This window comes from Chiloscyllium punctatum, chromosome 4, assembly GCF_047496795.1.
Source record: "Chiloscyllium punctatum isolate Juve2018m chromosome 4, sChiPun1.3, whole genome shotgun sequence".
Classification (NCBI taxonomy): domain Eukaryota; kingdom Metazoa; phylum Chordata; class Chondrichthyes; order Orectolobiformes; family Hemiscylliidae; genus Chiloscyllium; species Chiloscyllium punctatum.
In genome coordinates this window covers 57920724-57940879 of record NC_092742.1, presented here as the reverse complement: position 1 = coordinate 57940879, position 20156 = coordinate 57920724, and the positions used below count along the sequence as shown (strand labels likewise).

The 20156-nt window shown below is 39.7% G+C and overlaps 1 protein-coding gene across 6 annotated transcripts in view; it reads right to left on the bottom strand.

The window, feature by feature from the left end:
• kiaa0586 (KIAA0586 ortholog) overlaps window positions 1–20156 on the bottom strand; it is a 521487-nt gene that overhangs the window by 183445 nt on the left and 317886 nt on the right. For all 6 annotated transcript variants that reach the window (XM_072568823.1, XM_072568824.1, XM_072568825.1 and 3 more), the window contains exons 18-19: window positions 11001–11185; window positions 8106–8222 (exon numbers count right to left, since the gene is read on the bottom strand). In XM_072568823.1, the coding sequence (XP_072424924.1) occupies window positions 8106–8222; window positions 11001–11185 (302 nt within the window). The remainder of the gene's footprint in view (window positions 1–8105; window positions 8223–11000; window positions 11186–20156) is intronic.

Genomic DNA, 20156 nt, shown 5'->3' with positions numbered 1-20156 from the left:
CCCCAGCCTGTTCAGCCTCTCCCTATAGCTCAAACCCTTCAACCCTGGCAAATCCCTGTAAAATGTTTCAAGTTTAACAACATCTTTTCGATAGGAAGGAGACCAGAACTGCGCGCAATTTTCCAACAGTGGTCTAACCAATGTCCTGTACAGCCGCAACATGGCCTCCCGACTCCTGTACTCAATACTCTGACAAATAAAGGAAAGCATACCAAACGTCTTCTTCATTATTCTATCTAACTGCGACTTCACTTTCAAGGAGCTATGAACCTGCACTCCAAGGTCTCTTTGTTCAGCAACAATCCCTAGGACCTTACCATTGAGTGTATAAGTCCTGCTAAGATTTGCTTTCCCAAAATGCAGCACCTCGCAGTTATCTGAATTAAACTCCATCTGCCACTTATCAGCTCATTGGCCCATCTGATCTGCCTGAGAAATTTATTAGAATTCATTGAGGAGGTAATAAGCAGCATAGATAAAGGGATATCAATAGACATAATATATTTGAATTTCCAAAACACAATCAGTGAGGTACTGCATGTAAGGATACTTAATCAGAGTCCATGGATTTGAGGGTAGGTTTGACTAATAGATGAGAGTTGCAATAAGAGGGGCATTCTTAGAATGGTAACCCTTCAAACACATGGCATCAACGTCGACTTCACTAGTTTCTAAATCTCCCTCCCCCCCACCTCATCCCAGATCCAACCCTTCAGCTCAGCACAGCCCTCTTGACCTGTCATCTTCCTTCCCACCTATCAGCTCCACCCTCCCCAACGACCTATCACAATCACCCCTCCCACCCGCATCTACCGATCGCCTTCCCAGCTACCTACCCACCCAGCCCCACCACTACCTTCCTATTTATCTCTCAGCCCTCTTACCCCCAACATCCCTAATGAAGGGCTTATCCCTGAAACATCAAGTCTCCTGCTCCTCGGATGCTGCCTGACCTGCTATGCTTTTCCAGTGCCCTACTTTTCGACCTGTAACTAGCAGGCTTCCACAAGAATCAGTGCTACAATGATGATTGTTTACAATATGTATGAATAACTTAGATGGAAATGAAGATGGAAACCAAGTTGGAAAATGACACAAGATAGGTAGATAAGTGGTGAGCATGGTACAAACAACTTACAGAGATCGGTTAAGTGAGTGAGCAAAAACTTGGGAATGAGAAGCAATGTGGGAAAATGTAAGGGTATACACTTCGGCAGGAAGGAAAGAGGAGTTAAATATTATTTAAATGGAGAAAGACTGTAGAAAGCTACAGCACAGAGGAATTTGGGGGTCCTCATGCATAAATCATAAAGCTAGTATTCAAGTTCAGCAAGTGATAGGGAACACAAATGGAATGTTGGCCTTCATTGTCATGGGAATGGAGTAAAAAAAAGGGAGGTTTCACTAAAACTATGCAAGTTACTACTTAGTCTACACCTGGAACACTGAATAGATTTGGACCACTTAACTAACGAAAGATATACTGGCTTTGGAGGTAGTCCTAAGAAAGTTCACTAGGTCGATACCAAGCATGGAGGGATTTCCTCATGAGGTTGATTTGGTTCAGTTTGTACTCAGTGCAGTTTAGGAGAGTGAGAGGCAACCTTTGGAAAATGTAAGATTTTTAGGAGGCTTGACAGGGTAGATGTAGAGAGGTTGCTTCCCTTTGTGAGAGTGTCTAGCCCAAGGTTAAAAGCTTAGAATAAGGAGTCAGCTATTTAAGACAAGGTGAAGAGGAATTTCTTCTCACAGAGGGTAGTGAATCTGTGGAATTGTTTACTGAAGACGGCTGTGGAGATTTGGTCATTAAGTAAATGCAAGGCTGAGATAGACATTTTTAATCATGAGGGGATCAAGGGTTATGGGGATAAGGCAGGAAAGTGGAGTTGAGGAATATCAGAGCAGCCACGATCTCACTGAATGGCAGAGGGGACTCAGTGGGCCAAATGGCCTACTTCTGTTCCTGCAGCTTAAGGTATTTTGGATTCCCACAGCACGTATCTCACCACTGAGTAAAACTAGTGCCCACAGTCATAAAGCACTTGAACATTATAAAGAACTAACTCCCTGCATTACCTGATGACACTTTGCAGAGGTTTCCATTCTAGTATAGTTATAGAAAATACTCATGCCAGGATAGTAATCTTTTGATGAAGTTTAAAGTAATTTCCTCACTGCTATCCTGACCAGCAGATATGATAAGAGTAACTGATTCTAGTTAGTAATACACTTTGGCTGTAATCACACCCAAATGATTCCAACTAGGAATAAATAATTTGGACATTGCTCCCCGGCTAATTTCAAATTGGTTCAAAATAAAAGCAAATAAGCGTTGAAATACTCAGCTTCTGTGTAGAGAACAGATAATACATAGCATTTCACTTGTAGACCCATCATCAAAGTTGGAATAAATGTAAATAAATACAACCATTTAAAAAGAACACAACAAAGGCGCAGGGGAAGGAAAAACAACACCCAAGTACAAGGCCTGTAAAGCGTGATTAAACAGAAAACAAAATGTTTCATGGTTCAGGTAGGTACACCTTAACACAACAGACAAACTTAGAGAATTCAATGACAAATTTCTCAATAAACCTAAGTCACATGTCTACATAACTTCACCACTTAACTGTATCCTGTTTTTAATTTCACCACTTTTGTGATGTCCATGCATATGTATATTTGTTGATGACTTTCTTTATTTGCTTTTTCTTTAATGTCTTTGCATTGTGTTGAATGGTTTAGCTGAAATGTTACTGTAGTAACTCAAGAAGCCTGACTGGAAAGGAACATAATTTTTTGTTGAACACCAAAACATAGCCATCTACCTCATGGTGTACATAGTTAGTTCAAGCCCAGAGCAGTTCTGCAGGTCATTCCTGGGTCTGGTTTATCAAGGACTCAGGTGGTGCAGGTGAGCAGGCCATTCCCAGTTACCAAGGGAACTCATGTTCAACTAGCTCCATCGGCAAAATAACTAGTGATTCCCCAAGGGTCTAAAAAGAGGTTTTCTCACTTGCCTTGCCTATTATTTCCAAAGAAGTTGATTAACCTGCTGAGTGTTATCAGCATTTTCTATTTCTGTTCCAAATTTCTAACATCTGCATATTTTTTATTTCACTTTTTATTCAAATTGTCTTCGCAAAGATAGCTCACCTCCAGGGTAATTAGATATGGGGAATAAATGTTGGCCTACAATGTGCCAACCACATCCCATGGACAAATGAAAAAAAAGATATTTTTAACATGAAATACCAAGAGTCTTTGCTTTTTATTATGCTTGTCTCATGTGTCTTTTCTCCTCAAATTTCAATGGAGAACTGTGTCACCCATTTGATTCAAGAACAGTGGTTCACATTTCTCGCATTCAGAAAGTCTCTGATGCATGGAAATTGCAATGATAAACTAACTTTAAATACCTGCACACTATTCATTTGTACTACTTCTGTTTAAAAATATGAGTCAAAGAGAGAAAAAATACAAAAATAAGAATTACTTACTCCAGCCCAAACTATGTTTCACCAGTTAAAAATGATCAGAAACAACAAAGCTTTCAAAAGCAAAATTCTTCCATTTGAAGAAAAAAAAGCACAGAATACCACACATTCACACATCATTAAAGATCGCAAGCAAGCTGTATAAAAAAAGCAGTAAGCTTTATTAAGTTTATTCCCCTCCAGACACAACTACATTTAGACATGTTTTCAAAAGGCTTTGAATCAATGTAACACTGAAAAAAATCTTGAAGTATTTGCCTGAAGCATTCTGTTTCTCTGTCCCCTTTATCAAAATTTATGGATTGAAGAAATACTTTCAATGAAGCCAGAACTCAGTAAAATAATAGCAAACATGAAAGGCAAAAATCAGATAAAAAAGCCATGGTGATTAAATGTATAATCATGGGGAATTTCAAGCCCCCATGGGCAAACATGAAGTCGTTGGATGCTGAATTTCACACTGACAGATGATGTGCTCGTCCACTGTCAACATCCCAAAACAGGGCCATTTTCTTTAAGGTATGATTGAAGCAGAGTGGCAGGGGTCACCTTGCAAGGGGTGGATAATCAATTCAATTAATTGGGTTCATTGAGACCTAATTAGGGGTTCCGAGAGAGGCTGCAGCTTCTAACTGTACTCTGGAGGGATTAGTGGCCCTCTATACAGGCTTCCAGACCGTCTTTGGCCACCTAGCTTCAGTTGCAGGCACAGACTGACATGTGGAGGAACTCCCTTATACAACAGCAGACAGACTGCTGAGGCCACATTTAAGTTTAAATTTTGAAATAAGTTGGAAAGAGAGCAGCAAAACTTGGGACAACATTCTGACTTGGGCTCATAACTGGCAAGTTACACTTGCATCACACAAGTGATAGGCAATGACATCTCCAACAAGAGAGAACCTAACCATCACCCTTGATATTCAAAGGTATTACATTGCTGAATGCCTCACTATCAATATCCTGTGGTTGACCATTGACCAGAAACTGGTCTTATGCAAAGTTTTAACTGGTTAAATTTCAGCATTTTTCCAAAATATACTCAAGGAGACAGGATTCCTAATACTATAATCCTAACCAACACTTCTCAATCTACACCTAAGCTTCTGCGAGAGTGGGTCGAATGCTGGGAAATCTACAGGGAATAACTCAGTTACTGACTCCTCAAAGCCCATCTACCAGCTGCAAGGCATACATCAGGAATAAAGTGAAATCCTCTCCACTTGCCTGAATAAGTGCAGCGGCAACACTCAAGAAGCTTGATAGTATTCAGGACAAAGTAGTCTACCTGACTAGCACTCTATTCACTACTTTCCACGTTGACTGCCTTCCCCATCAATACACAATGTACATTAATGTATATCATAATGTGTATCACCTCAAAGATACGATATTGCTGTTCCTTCAATGAAGGGTCAACATTTTAGAACTCTCTTTACATTCTGGATGTATCTATGCCACATGGAATGTCCACATCTCATAAAAGAGTAAACCAAAACACAACTCAGGAGGAGGATATTTGGCCCATTGTGCCTGAGGTGACTCTGCAGTAGAATGAATAAATTAACACCATTGCTCTGCACTTTCTCCATTGCCATTTTTTTCTCCTTCAAGTATTTATGCTATTTCATTCTGCATGTTATGATTCCAAATAAAAAATGTCACAATTCTGGTACCATTCTTTTAGCAGATTCTTTTTGTTTCAAGTAGACAGTTGGAAATCCCAGGTTTTTAATTAAGATAATAGAACCAGAAAATTCCACAGCCTTGAACAAACAAACTATTGTTTATTTTTACTTGTGTTGTACAATAAAATCTACAACATTTGTTATAACTCTCTTTTTTTAATTTGGAGGATTGACATGAGATAAATATGTGTTAACAGATTAATTGTGATTGTATATCCCACAGCTGGCTGATGCAATCAAAATAGATCCAATCAGATATTAGTGACACTCTGGGTCACCAAGCCTCTTTAAAACTCTGTATTCTTTTTCAAGTTTTCCAATTCTTTCCTGATAGATCCAGCCTTGAAACACCCTCAAGATCCACTTTCACTGACTGTTCACACTCTGGTAGTTTAATCACATCCCCTTAGACTACGTTCTACTAGATTCCTGAAACTGCACTCCAGCATCTACTCAAGGGCAGAATTGCAGTTGTTTTAGAAAAAGTTAGCTTCACTGAGCTGCCAATTTCTTCAAGCTCCAATATTTCTCAGCTACACCAAGCAAACACTATTTGTGGCCTTTCTTCAACCCACTCTCAGCTGCACCGAATTGTCAATAACTTTCAGGCACTTCTCTTGCCTGAATTGCTTGGACGCTGCTAACCTGTGCTGCCTGTAGCCACCACCTTTCTTTAGTATTCTCAGCTTCACTCCGCAACTAACTTCTCCCAGCAATCACACAAGTAATTTGAAAACCAGAGAACAAACTTCTCAAGTTCCACCCATCTGTAAAAATGTAACATGCTCTGGGCAATCCTGACCAATAAGGTTTCATATCTCTCATTTACAATTTCTTTTTCAGTCTGATAAAGCAGATGGGCTTTATACCTGAGTTCACTTAATGCTTTTAGCATTATTTAGCTCTAACTCCCAAAACAATTACTTCTGCTCTGATTCGATTAAACAAGAATGGTTATCTCTTAAAGCAGAAAAGCCAAATTTTTTAAGTACACTCGGCTTCAAGATGCTTCAATTGCATTTTCCAATTTCGATGGTTAAACTTGAATTCCTAAACTGAAATTACATGCTAAAGCATGTGAACAAGGAACTAGATATTCATAACGTCATTACTGAATTGGCATCTACCATTCTTATGTATAGTACATAACCGATCAGACAATTACTTGAAAATAAATTTTTTCAGCTTGCCTCTGGTTCTTTAGCTACCTCAGAAAGCTGAGTTTGACACAAGAATGGAAATATATCAGCTTTATCATCTAAGTATCATCTAAGAGATACCGTTTCAACTTTTGATACATATTGGTACATTTGTTAGATGTCAGCTTTGGCTTTGACATAATTTCCTACTAAGAGGGGATGAAAGCTTTCTTCAGAACTGCTAAACCTAATGAAGTCGCATTTGTGCTTTATAAGCTTAACTTAAAACAGTTATACTTCATGGTTCAGAATAACTAATCAGAAGCACTTTCTTGGTGCATTGTTGGGCATAATGTAAATGATTTGTGGCAAATTGGACAAGAACTGGGAGAGAAGGAGGGGTCTGGCCTCCCCTAAGCACTCATTGAGAAACCTGGAGGAAGAATTAGCTTCATGGTAGGAGCACTACTTTACCTATTTCTTTTACCTGAGGACATTTAGTGACCTTTAAACCTGGTCTGTGGCATTGAGCTTGAACATCTGGAACTGAAAGCTGGTTGACACATTAACATTACTGACCTGTGTTAGTTTTTTTTCACCCTACAATTATCTGTGATACAGATAGCAAAGAAGGTGCCCATGATAATTAATAGCTGGATATAAAACCATACAAGCACACTGCTGCTGAACCTTCGTATTTCTCATTCTTGCTAATGTTGATCTCGCCTAGCGCATGCCCTGTGCAACATAACCTGTATGCCTCTAAGTTTTGTTTTACACCCTTTGATTTGAACAGCCCTGCTTACTATACTCTGCCTGTACTGCTCATAAATAAAGTTTTTCACTGTCCTTCGATGCATGTGACAAAAAGAACTCAATCAACCTTGGAACTGCCATTCAAAGGGGTAAGGTGTTCATTAGGACAGTGATAACATCTTAAACTACTTTAATGGTTTGAATGGTTTGGTGTTTGTGAAGAGTTCCTGGTTGAACATGCGGTTTTAATTTCTCTGATGACCAAGAGCAACTATACAATCAAGTTTACAATTTACTCAAAACCAATGGAAAGTAGTCTTGCAGGATTCTGGAGCATGCCCTTTCCATCCAACCTGACCCAATAGTGGGTGACAAGGAGTGGATCTATCACTGGCAGATTTGCCGCCCTTGATTTTAGATGACTCTTCAATGCAATATTTTAATTTGTAACATAGACCAATTTGTGCTTTTAAGATTGTAAAGTTTTAACTGGTTAAATTTCAGCATTTTTCCAAAACATACTCAAGGAGACAGGCTTCCTAATGCTATAATCCTAACCGATGTTTCCCAATCTGCACCTAAGCTTCTCAAGACATTAATAAGTGGTGTCTCGGGGAAATGCTTCTGCAGTCTACATTGGGCAACCAGAAATTCAGCAGCTTGGATATCATTAATTTAAGCATGATGATGAGTTTCATGGATTTGGCCAGCTGACCAAAGAAATATTGTTGTCTAAAATGTTACTAAAAACTTCAAACTACACTTTTGCCACATACATCCAGTACTAATAGCGTGTGACCATCCTTTCCTGCTTTGTTGAAGTATGCTTGTCAAGAGGCAACTTCAAAATGTTATTATCAGTGACTGCTCATGACCTTAAGTGAAATGTCATCCAAATTTGGATTCTAATGATATATGTACAAAAGGCAAGAGATAAGAAAACCTACTGGATCCACACATTATACAAGCTGACCTGGATTATTGCTTCAAACAGAAACATTTAAACATAATGAAAACAAAGATACCTGGATTGGAGTTTGTACAGGATAGGGCATAATCTGCTGCTGCTCAGGGCTTGGTGATCTCTGGCTCAGTTCAGGACTGATACTGGGAAGGCTATCGATATCCACGTTCGGCAGTACCTGAAGATGAACAAATTAATTTTCACGATGAATTTAAAAATTTTCAATAAATCACAGTCTGTGTTTTTTTTTAATTTTCAGGAATAGGATTTTCCTTGAAGATGTGTGTTCCAAATTATGAGAACTATTGAAAGTTCTGTTATATTGAAAATATTTTCTTCAGTTACATCAGCCACCATGACTAAATGGTGTTTCTCATGAAATTTATTATCATTTTATTTCTTAACAAAGTTAATTCATGGTTCGTACCTATGACATTCAGTCTATTAGAATGCATTTATTTACCAGTTGGTCAAGACCTGAATTACGATTGAATCAAAACTAGTTCAATACCTCTTAACTGGTTATTGCAGATTTAAACAATAGAACTGTTTTTCTTTTATTTGTGTTTAGGATGTGGACAACACTGACAAAGCAGTATTTATGGCTCATCTCTAGTTGCCGAAGGGCACTGAGAGCCAACCACATAATGAGTGACTGGAATCATCTGTGGACCAGACCAGGAAACCTCCCTTTTGCAGTTTTCATGGTTTATGGTGGAAACCTACAATTTTATATAAAATTACATAGCATATTCAGCACAAAAAAAATGGTTGTTCATTCTGACCAGTCCATTCCAGTTAAGCTCTATATGAGCCTCTCCTGTCTTGCCGTATCTGGTTTTAACAGCATAATATTCTATTGCCTTCTCCTGTAACGGTTTAAATGTCTCTAATCAGTCTCAACTATTCCCTGCTGTGGTATGTTCTACATCTTCCAACTCAGTACTTAAACCATAGAATCTCTACAGTACAGAAAGAGGCCATTCTGCCCATTGAGTTTGCAGCAACCCCTCCGAAGATCATCCCAGCCAGAACCAGCACCCAATCTTTTCCTGTAACCACAGATTTACCATGGCTAATGCACCTAGTATGCACATCCTGAACAATATGGGGAAATTTAGCGTCGCCAATCCACCTGACCTGCACATCTTTGGATTGTGGGAGAAAATCCAAGCAGTCACAGGAAGAATGTGCAAACCCCAAGGCTGGAATCAAACCTGGTCATCTGGTATTTTAAGACAACAGTGTTAACCACTGGGCCACCATGCCACCCAAGGTAGGTAAAGAAGTCTGTTTGAATACCCTACCTGGTATCATCCTGGCACTGAAACCCATTGGAGTTTTGTTCATTTGTAGGGAAAATGCCTTATATGCTAGATGACTGCATCCTATTAGTAGAGAATAACAGTCAGTGTTTGCTACAAACTGTAAAAATGGTTGGCCTGACCTGTTGATCAAAGTTTTCACATACCTTTGTCTTCCAAAGTAATCTAAGGTGGAACAGATACCTTTCAAGGCCAAACATGATGGCAGTAGGGCACTTCACGTAGCAGCTGACAGTTTGACCAGGGCAGCCATTATTATGAAGAATAGTTTAGATATGCCCCAGTTCAACATCAAGCTTACATGATAAGCAGATGGCTAGGGTTCTATTTATAAGGGTGATCTTGTAACATGCCAAATATAGGAATCCCAAGGCATACATTGAACTGTGAATGGATGTTTGCAGTGGGCATTAGTAGAGTAGCTACTAATTTACATATAGGATATTTTACACATCATATTGTTGCTACAGAGTTTATTGTTTTGTACGGTTTGCAGTGGGTGAAGGAGCATTGAAGTGTCAGAGTTTGGCAGGGAACTTGGGTGGGAGCATATCTTAATTGGGGATGGCATAGAGATTGGATTGTGGAGCATAAGTTGTTAAGTGGTTACAAGAGAAGAGAAAATGTCTCAAGAACATCCTCAAAGGCTCCTAAGAAAATGCAATATCCCCACCAGTTTATGGGAATCTCTTTCCCAAGACCACCCAAGATGGAAAAGAAGCATTTGTAAAGGTGAAAACAATCTCAATCATCTCCAATAGGCCCACGTGGAAGTAATGCATAAACAATGGAAGAAATTTAGGAAGGTATGAGCATCCTACCTGCTTAAACACCATCTGCCTGCCCTCAATCCTGCATTAGACTTTAGTCACCTCACCACCCAAAACTCTAGAGTGGAGCAGAAGGTAGGCTGGTATCAGGGAAATGAAGAGAGTCATCTGAAATTACCTCTCAAGAAGTTTCCTCATGCAGATTATGGGTTATGACACCTTTGAGCTGCTGTAAATCATGATTCATTGAAAAGCTGGCCTAATGCTGATGACTAGAATTTTCTACCTCTGCAAATGAGCTGGTCAAGTCAGGAGTTCAGAATATGAACTCATGAGTCAAAATAACTCTTAAAAAGGCATTCATGAAAATCAAAGCCCCTCGGGAATGGGGTTGGGAATCCCAGAATTGAATTCTAAATGCCATTTGCAACTCTGGTTGGGGAGGTGGTGGTGGAGGGCTAAATCCATGAAATTCAAGGTCAAACTGTTGCAATGATGAGAGAAGTAAGAGGGATCGGAAGGTACAAGTTACAAAGTACTGCTAAATTTAATAATGCCATAAAAATGTAAAAGAAAAAGCATTGTGCATTATCTCTAGGAGGACTAAATTGTAAGGTAGAAATGTTATGTTAAAGAAATTGATCAGATAAAAATGGGTACTTTAAACAATTCTGGACCTCCTTCCGGTCACAGCGCTTTTGATCTGCTACTCCCTGCAGCTACTCTCTCTCAAACATTGCACTAGGTCTCCCTCAATCCCTAGGTTCTCACTGAAATTAATTTCAGCACAGAGTCCTGAAAGTTATACTGCTAGATCTCCAATTCAGTGCCAGTCACTAGTTACCTTCAATGGTGCCATACCTGGACAGTTAACTTGATTGGGTCCCTCTTTTCAGATTTCATGTGTACAACAGCTATGTTGGACTTTTTTGCCTGAAGCTCTAATTTTGGAAGAGTCGAGGAAGCTGAGATCGGTATGACGGAGGGTGCACTGCTAATAATCAAATCTGCAGCTTGTGGAACACCATTATCAATCCGTGGTTCACCTAGAAATGGAGAGGAAAAGTGATTGATGAAGATGACAAGAAATACTTATACTGATTAGTTTTGATATCATTCTAAACTGGTTATTAAGCTCACAGGTAACAGAGTTTGGTACTATATTCCATGTTTACATCCAGTTAGAACACCAAAAATATGAGAAATGTCTTGGAGAGGGACTCATATTTCTTTGTTTCAGTACACACCAGAATCAGATTAGCACTGAACATGCATACTTACTGATGTGTTTCCTTTTAAACTAATAAAAAGAGGTTTACACTAATAAAAAGGCCACTGTTCCTAGATCCAGAATAGTGGCCTTAATGTTTTACTCAGTGGTAATATAGAGTGGTAATATATATTAAAAAAACACATTTTAAAATTGGAAGACTTTGAGTATAAACTAATAGTTAATGTGACATACTCTGGAAATCTGGTAGATGCTTCCCAGTGTGAGTAGAAAACATAAACCACTTTGCACAGAAGGAATGATCCATGTTTGTGCTAAAACAGTCAATTGTGGCTATGTTACACTGAGTACACTATTAGATTCAGAAGTCATAGGAAAAATGCTATAGTCTATCATAAAGGAAGTAAGAATGGAGGACTTGGAAATACAAATAAAATCAAGCAGTCAGCATGGCTTCATGAAGGTGAAATCATGCCTGCCAAATTAATTAGAATTCTTTGAGGATTAAAAAGTTGGATAGATAAAGGGGAGCCAGAAGATGTAATATATTTGAATCTCCAAAAGACATTCAATACGGTATCACACACTAAGCAAGTTAATAAGATAAAAGCCCATACTATCCATGGAGGTAGTATATTTGCATAAATAGAAAATTGACTAATCAGTCGTAGAGATTTGAGACAAAGGGGACATTTTCAGCATAGCAAACTATTAGAAGTGGAGTGCTACAAAGATCAGTGTTGGAGTCACAATTATTTGTAACATATTAAAGACTTAGATTAATGAGGTGAATGCACTGTTGTCACATTTATTGATTGCACAAAAACAGTTAGGAAGGCAAGTACTGAGGATGACACAGTGACTCTGCTGAAGGAGAAACATAGGTTAAGTGAAAGGGTAAAAGCTTGATAGATGGAATATAATGCAGCATAATATGAGGTTATATACCTTGGCACAAAGGATAGAAGCTCTGAATATTATTTAAAAGAAGATAGGTGAGCTCAAAGGGATTTTGGGGCCCCAATGCATGAATCACAAAGAAAAGCATTCAGATGCAGCGAGTGACAGGGAAGGCAAATAAACTGCTGGCCTCTTTTTCAAAGGGAATGGAGCTTAACATAAAGAGGACTTGCTAAGACTATACAAGACACTAGTCTGATCCACTTGAGTACTGTGAACTGTTTTGAACCCCTTAACGAAGGAAATTTATATGGCACTGGCAGCAGTCCTGAGAAGGTTCACTAGGCTGATATCAAGTATGGAGGAGAGTGTGCTGGTTTAGGTTTGTACTCATTGGAGTTTAGGAAATTGAGAGTTGACTTATTGAAACATACACGGCAAAAGTGAGGACAGCTGATGCTGGAGATTAGAGTCGAGAGTGTGGTGTTGGAAAAACACAGCAGGTCAGGCAGCATCCAAGGAGCAGGAGAATTGATGTTTTGGGCAAAAGCCCTTCATCAGGAATGAAGCTGGGAGCTAAGGGGATGGTGAGATAAATGGGAGGAGGGGTGGAGCTGGGGGGGAGGGGGGGGGGTAGCTTAGAGTGCAATAGGTAGATGAAGGTGGAGGTAATGGTGATACGTTGGAGAGGATGGTGGAGCATACAGGTGAAAAGGAAGATGGACAAATAGGACAGGACATGAGGGCGATGCCAAGTTGGAAGGTTGGAACTGGGATAAGGTGGGGGGAGGGGAAATGAGGAAACTGGTGAAATCCACATTGATGCTGTGGGGTTAGAGGGTCCAGAGGCAGCCGATGAGGTGTTCTTCCTCCAGGCGTCGGGTGGTTAGGGAGTGATGATGGAGGAGGATCAGGACCTGCATGTTCTTGGCGGAGTAGGATGGGGAGTTGAAGCGTTCAGCCACAGGGTGGTAGGGATTGTTGGTGTGTGTGTCCTGGAGATGTTCTCTGAAACTCTCTGTGAGTAGGCGTCCTGTCTCCCCATTGTAGAGGAGACCACATCAGAACCAACAGATACAGTAAATGACATGTGTGGAAGGTACAAGTTTGTTAGAGGATTTGACCAGATAGTTGTGGAGAGATTATTTTACATTGTGGGAGAGTCCAGGACCAGAGGGCACAATCTCAGAGAAAGTGGTTGCCCATTCCACACAGAAATGAGAGTAGTCAGTCATGGAATTCTTTATCAAAGAAGGCTGTCAAGGCTGGGTCTTTAGGTATTCAAAACTGACAGCAATTTTTAATTATTGCACAAATCAGGGGTTATGAGGAATAGACAGGAAAGTGGAGTTGAGGATTATCAGATTAGCCATGATCTCACTTCATTTTGGAGCAGACTCAAAGGGCTGAATGACCCAATTCTTCTCCTGTGTCTTATGGTCTTCACTGCACAAGAGAGATAAGGAAAAGTCAGCAAGGATTCCCATTTACTAAGCAATGACTCAATAGTGCATAATGCATTTCATCCCAACAAAGGTACAAATTCAGTAGAAACTAATAGAATCAAAAAGTAGTGCATTTGCCAATGCAGAACTTGAGTTTGGTTAAAAAGAGACACATTTTGTCAAAGCTTTGTCTTGTACTCAATTTCCAGGAACACCCATGTAAATATAAAACAACACTTACGTGATATGAGGGGATATTGCTGATTGATTGGCAAATAAACTCTGATTGTCTGCAGTGTCGGAGGCTGAGGGGTGACCTTATAGAGGTTTACAAAATTATAAGGGGCATGGATAGGGTAAATAGGCAAAGTCTTTTCGCTGGGGTGGGGGACTCCAGAACTAGACGGCATAGGTTTAGGGTGAGAGGGAAAAGATATAAAAGAGACCTAAGGGGCAACCTTTTCACACAGAGAGTGGTACGTGTATGGAATGAGCTGCCAGAGGAAGTGGTGGAGGCTGGTACAATTGCAACATTTAAGAGGCAGTTGGATGGGTATATGAATAGGAAGGGTTTGGAGGGATATGGACTGGGTGCTGGCAGGTGGGACTGGATTGGTTGGGATATCTGGTCAGCATGGACGGGTTGGACCGAAGGGTCTGTTTCTATGCTGTACATCTCTATGACTCTATGAATCATGACAAAAGTCAGTTAACTGCCAAGTTTTGTTTAAATTTTAAACCAGACAGGCTGGCTCTGATTGATAAAGGCAATACGCTGGGAAATGATCCAGAGAATGGCTGTCATCCAGTTTGTTTAATTGAAACATGGTATGTCTTCATGTTCTTTCTGTCAACAAAAGACAATTTCCTGTGTACGAATATGTGTAGCTTCTAGTTCACTCAAATGTCTGTCACTGTTAAGCCAATTGACATTCCTAAACTTCTTGTCAGCATAATTCTTTTACACACTGTGGGTTATTTAGCAAATATTGTTCCTTTCCCAAATTACATTTAATTTTGGAGATGGTGTTTTAGGTTTTGCAAGCATGAGCTGGTTGGGTCTTGTCAGATAAAGGGAAATGCTGTTTGATACAATCTGCCAGTCTTTGGAACTTCAAGCGTACACACGTAGCTTCACACTAACACTGAAATTCTCACAGCATGTGACTAATTTGTGTGATAGATTGAACGTCATTTGGCTTGATGGCAACATCTTGGTAGCGGCATGCCACTACTCATGTTGCTACTACATTCCTCTCATTAAAGGCATTTCTTCTCATTTCTCTTGTTGCTTAATCCCTTCCCTAATGGTCCACCTACAGCAAATGGACTACAGAGATTCAAGAAGGTTGCTGACCACCATTTTCTCAAGGGTAACCAGGGATGGACATTAAATGCGGTCTTAGCCAACATCCCATGATTGAACAAAAAAAAAGCTTTCAATCTTTTTACCTTTCCAGAATTATCTGAGGTAGACGGGACACTTTTCAAGACCAAAAGTGAAAGCCGTAGGCCCATTCATCAATTTATGTGATATACAGTGAGAAATAATCTGATCAGTGTTGCCATTATCCCGCAGGATGACTTTGCTATGCTGTATTTCAGTGTGCAGTTTGCCTTGTCTAAACAATGACCAGATTGGCTCTGGCCAATTAGCCTGACCTTGGCCACATAAAAGATTTTGGAGTCCGTTGTTCAGGATGAGATTTCAGAATGCTTGGAAGCATATGGTAAAGTACAGCAAAGTCAGCATGATTTCATCAAGGGGAGGTCACGCCTGTCAAATATGTTAGAATTCTTTGAGGAGGTAATGAGCAGGTTAGACCAAGGAGAGTCAATGGATGTTATCTACTTGGACTTCCAGAAGGCCTTTGACAAGGTGCCGAACAGGAGGCTGCTGTATAAAATAAGAGCCCATGGTGTTAAAGTCAAGGTATTAGCGTGGCTGTCTGGCAGAAAGCAGAGAGTGGGAATAAAAGGGTCCTTCTCAGGATGGCAGCCGGAGACTGGTGATGTTCCACAAGGATTAGTGTTGAGACCAGAACTTTTCACTTTATACATTAATGATTGAGATGAAGGAACTGAGGGAATTCTGGTTAAGTTTACAGATAATACAAAGATAGGTGGAAGGACAGGAAGTATTGAGGAGGTGGGGAGGCTGCAGAAGGATTTAGACAGGTTAGGACTGGGCAAAGTGGCAGATGGAATACAATGTAGGAAAGTGTGAGGTCATGTACTTTGGCAGGAAGAATAAGGGCATAAACAATTTCTTAAAGGGGGAGAAAATTCAGAAATCTGAAGTGCAAAGGGACTTGGAGGTCCTAGTCCATGATTCTCTTAAGGTTAACTTGCAGGCTGATTCGATAGTTAGGAAGGCAAATGAAATGTTGCCATTTAATTCAAAAGGACTAGAATATAAAGCTATTGTCCAAGTGCCCTAATATCACTGTTTAGCATGGACAGAATCAGTCTACAATGATCTGTGTGTGTGAAAGAAAGAGAGAAAAGCTAAATAGAGTCAGCAAGTCTCTCTTATTCAGTATCTAAGATCAGCTGGAAGCTTGTGCTCAGATTGAAGAGAATGGGGTCCTGATGGTTTTAATTAATGCTCGATTTGACAAAAGGGAGGCATTGCCAGAATGCTGCCTGGAGTTCTCTCGGACTCTCTTTCACACCATACTAAGAGAGATGCTCCTCCTAGCTGATGAGAGGAAGAAGGTTGGCTTACAGGACAGTGTGGTTTGAAGTGGCAGAAAAACTAAGTAGTAGGATGGTGAGATTCACTCCAAGATAGTGTGCTGCGAGAAGTTCAATGAATTTATCATGGGAAAATGGTGAGTAGTAGTGTCAAACTCCCAACACTGACTTCCCTAGTCTTTGTTTGAACAGAACTGCTGAGACAAACTCAGCTGTCAGCTTCACTCATTCCTATCATTCAAGACATTTCCTCACACTTCCATCTGATCAGCTGTCACCAATTGTCACCCTCACCTTATTCTCATGTCAAAGCCATCTCTCACAATAAAAATTCCTAAGTTTGATCTTCCATACTCTCAGCACATTTCGTGGATAAGGGAAAAATGATGCCCTTGAAATTATATTGATAATGAATTTGTGCTGAAGAACAAGAGAGTGGTGAAAGGAATATCAATTTTTGAAAAGGAAAACTGAGCTAACCTAGGTAATTACAAGTCAGTCAGTATTGCAACTGTGATAAAGAAAATTTGGAACATATAATTAAAGTTGCAATTATTACATTCTAATAAATTTCATCATCACAGTATTAGGAAATGACAGATATGGTGGAATGTCACATAGTACAATTGGAATTTCAGAAAACTACTAACAAGGCAGAACAAAAGTGAGTATTTGTGATATTTAAGGCTACAAAACTAGGAGAGTAAAAATAAATTAATTTTTAAAAAGTTAGAAGGAAGAAAGAGAGAGTAGAAATTTAGAATAGTTTGTCAGGTTGATTGCAAGTGGATAGTGATGCATTAGGTTTTGATTAAGCTACTTATATTTATTGATCATATCAATAATTTGTGTTAAGACCAAGAGGGACTATTTGTCAAATTCGCACTTTACTAGAACAAGAGGTTTTGAAGAAAAATAATGGTGTATAAAAGGAAGATGCAAGGAGTATTGAGATAATGGTGGAAGAGGCAAAAAGCAAGCTGATGGCATTCACTGACACTTTAGATGATGTGCTACATACTGTACGAGTTGTTGGCCTTGTCAGTAACATCCACATCCTGCAAAAAAAAAATCAAGCTAAGCTACGTTTGAGTTTTATGGAAAGAGTTATGGATGAAAAAATTGAAAAGTGAGGCAGGTTGACATAAAATTTTACTAAGGTAAAATTGGGAATACTGCATACTGCTCTGGGTTCCACACTATGGAAAAAACATTGATCGACACAGAGGGGATGATACACATTAACCGGGATGTCATCTAATATTACAAAGAACAAATACAAAGAGTGGATCAAAATTGTTAATATTTTCATTATGAAGAGAGAAGATGATAGAATTATTTGAGAGGTACGTTTAACTGTGTGAAAGGTTAGCAATGGGTAGATATAAACAGACTGTTTTTGGTGGTTGAATGCTAGGACATAAGGTGGCATAGATATAAGATTATTTGAAAGAGATTGAATACAAAACTTTTTTTTCTTTTTACACAGCATTGTGAAGCAGTGGTGACTGAAGCAGACATAATATCAACATTAAGAATAAAGTGTCAGAAGTGTTTGAAAGAGAGAAGTATTAAAAGGGATGGAAGAATGGTGAGGATATGGGATTAGGACAACTGTTGAGTGGAGGATAAACACTAATATGAGGTAATAGAGGGTTCTGTAACAGAACTGCGATTATCTACATTCCTGATCCCTTTAACATGAAAACCTCAATCATATGTACATTGATTCTTCTGTTCTCTAATGAACACAGCCCAAGTATTTTGGCCCTATCCTGATTTGAAAGTTGGGGAAGACAGTGAAATGGTCGTAATGTCACTTAACTAGTAATCCGGAGGGCCTAATGTGCTGGATGAACCATGGCAGCTGGTGGAATTTAAACTCTATTTAGAACGCGAGAATACAAAATGTTAGTTTCAATGATGTTGTCATGAAACTAGCATTAATTCTTACAAGAGTCCACCTGATCCATCAAATCCATTTAGAGCTGGAAATCTGCCATCCTGACCAGGTCTGCCCTATATGCACCTCAAAACCCACTCAGTTCAAAGGCTTTTAGCCATAGGCAATCAACAGTGGTCCTTGACTGTTACATCCATGAAAGAATAAAGGAAATAGAAACAGGCAAATATAAACCTTGATGTATAAATACAAATGCTACAAGAATCAGCAATAAGAAGCTAAATTTGGAGGCAACAGGAACAACATGGAACCATTTACATTATAACAATCAGAACCTTGACCAATCCCAGAGGGCAGGAACTAATGTATTCATATTGCCATTTGATAGTCATGGATAGATTATGCAAGAAAATATATAAAAGAATAGGAGTTGGTGCAGCCAGACACAACACCTGGCAGGTCAAAGAAATTATTGAACTGTGAGGCAGAAGAAAAATGTAAAAACAGCAGGTTGATTTCTCCAACTGGAAAACAAAAGTCCAACCAGGGCCACGCACTGGAACTCCAGATCAGTACAAACAAAATTACTCCATGAAGTCATAAGAAATGTAGTCAAAAGAACACATTTCAGGGTGAACTTCAATCAGCCTGATATAAATCAGGTCAGACCTGGACATTTAAAGGCAAAGCTGCTTCATAGCATAGGCATAATAAAAGTCACCAGAGGTATTATGCAACTCAGCCTTGGCATTTTGAGTCGAAGAATATGGTGCTGGAAAAGCACAGCTAGTCAGGCAGCATCTGAGGAGCAGAAGAGTCAACATTTCGGGCATAAGCCCTTCATCAGTGATGAGGACATTTTAAATCAAGATGAAATTAATCAATATCCAGCTGAATTACAAAAATGGAAACCATGGTATTTTAATGGACAGCTATCGCAGAGCACCTCTGCTTAACTTATTTTGATATTCAGAAATTATTTTGAAATTCAGACAGCAACAGTTCAAGAAGGTGGCTACATTTTTCTTGTAGGCAATTATGAATGGGCAAAAAATGTTGATATTGCCAGCAATGCTTACTTCCCATGATAAGAATAAAAATTAAACTAGTAATCCAATACCCTCCTCCTGCAGGGGCCTCCAGGCCTGGTGTGGCGACCTCCTGGTCTGGCGCGGTGACCTCCCTTCTGGCCTAGCGTGGTGGCCTCCTAGCCTGGCCCAGCAATCTCCCAATCTGGCGCGGCTACCTCCGAGCCTGGCATGGCAACTTCCCGGCTTGGCATGGCGGCCTTCCTCCTTGCTCGATGTGGCGGTCCCCCAGCCTGTCATAGCGATCTGTCTCCCAGCCTGATGTGGCAACCTCCAAATGTGGCTTATCGCCGGCATGGAGTGGAGCCAGAGCCCAGCACAGGCTGGAAGTTAAGCACCAGTATGGTCTGCTGCACTGAAGTTTTATTTCTGTACTGTCTAAAATCTTGTAACTAAAGAAGCTATGCCAAGATACCTTTGTATCTAAGTTGGTGCTAAAATTGACTACATGTAAACTTTTCACTGTATTAATTGAGTATATGTGACAATGAAGGCTATTCTATTCTATTCAGAGGCCCAGACTAATGTTTCAAAATCCCAAGCTCCAATCCCATAATGGTCGCTGATGATATTCAAAATAATATATTAGAAAATCTTAAAATGTTTGCCTCGGTGAAGATAACTATGAAATCTTTATGAAAATAACAGATTGTCATAAAAATGCCCTTTCTGTAAGCAAATCTGCCATCCTTACTTGGTGTAGTCCACAATTTTACTCCAGACCCACAGCAATATAGTTTACTCAAACAACCC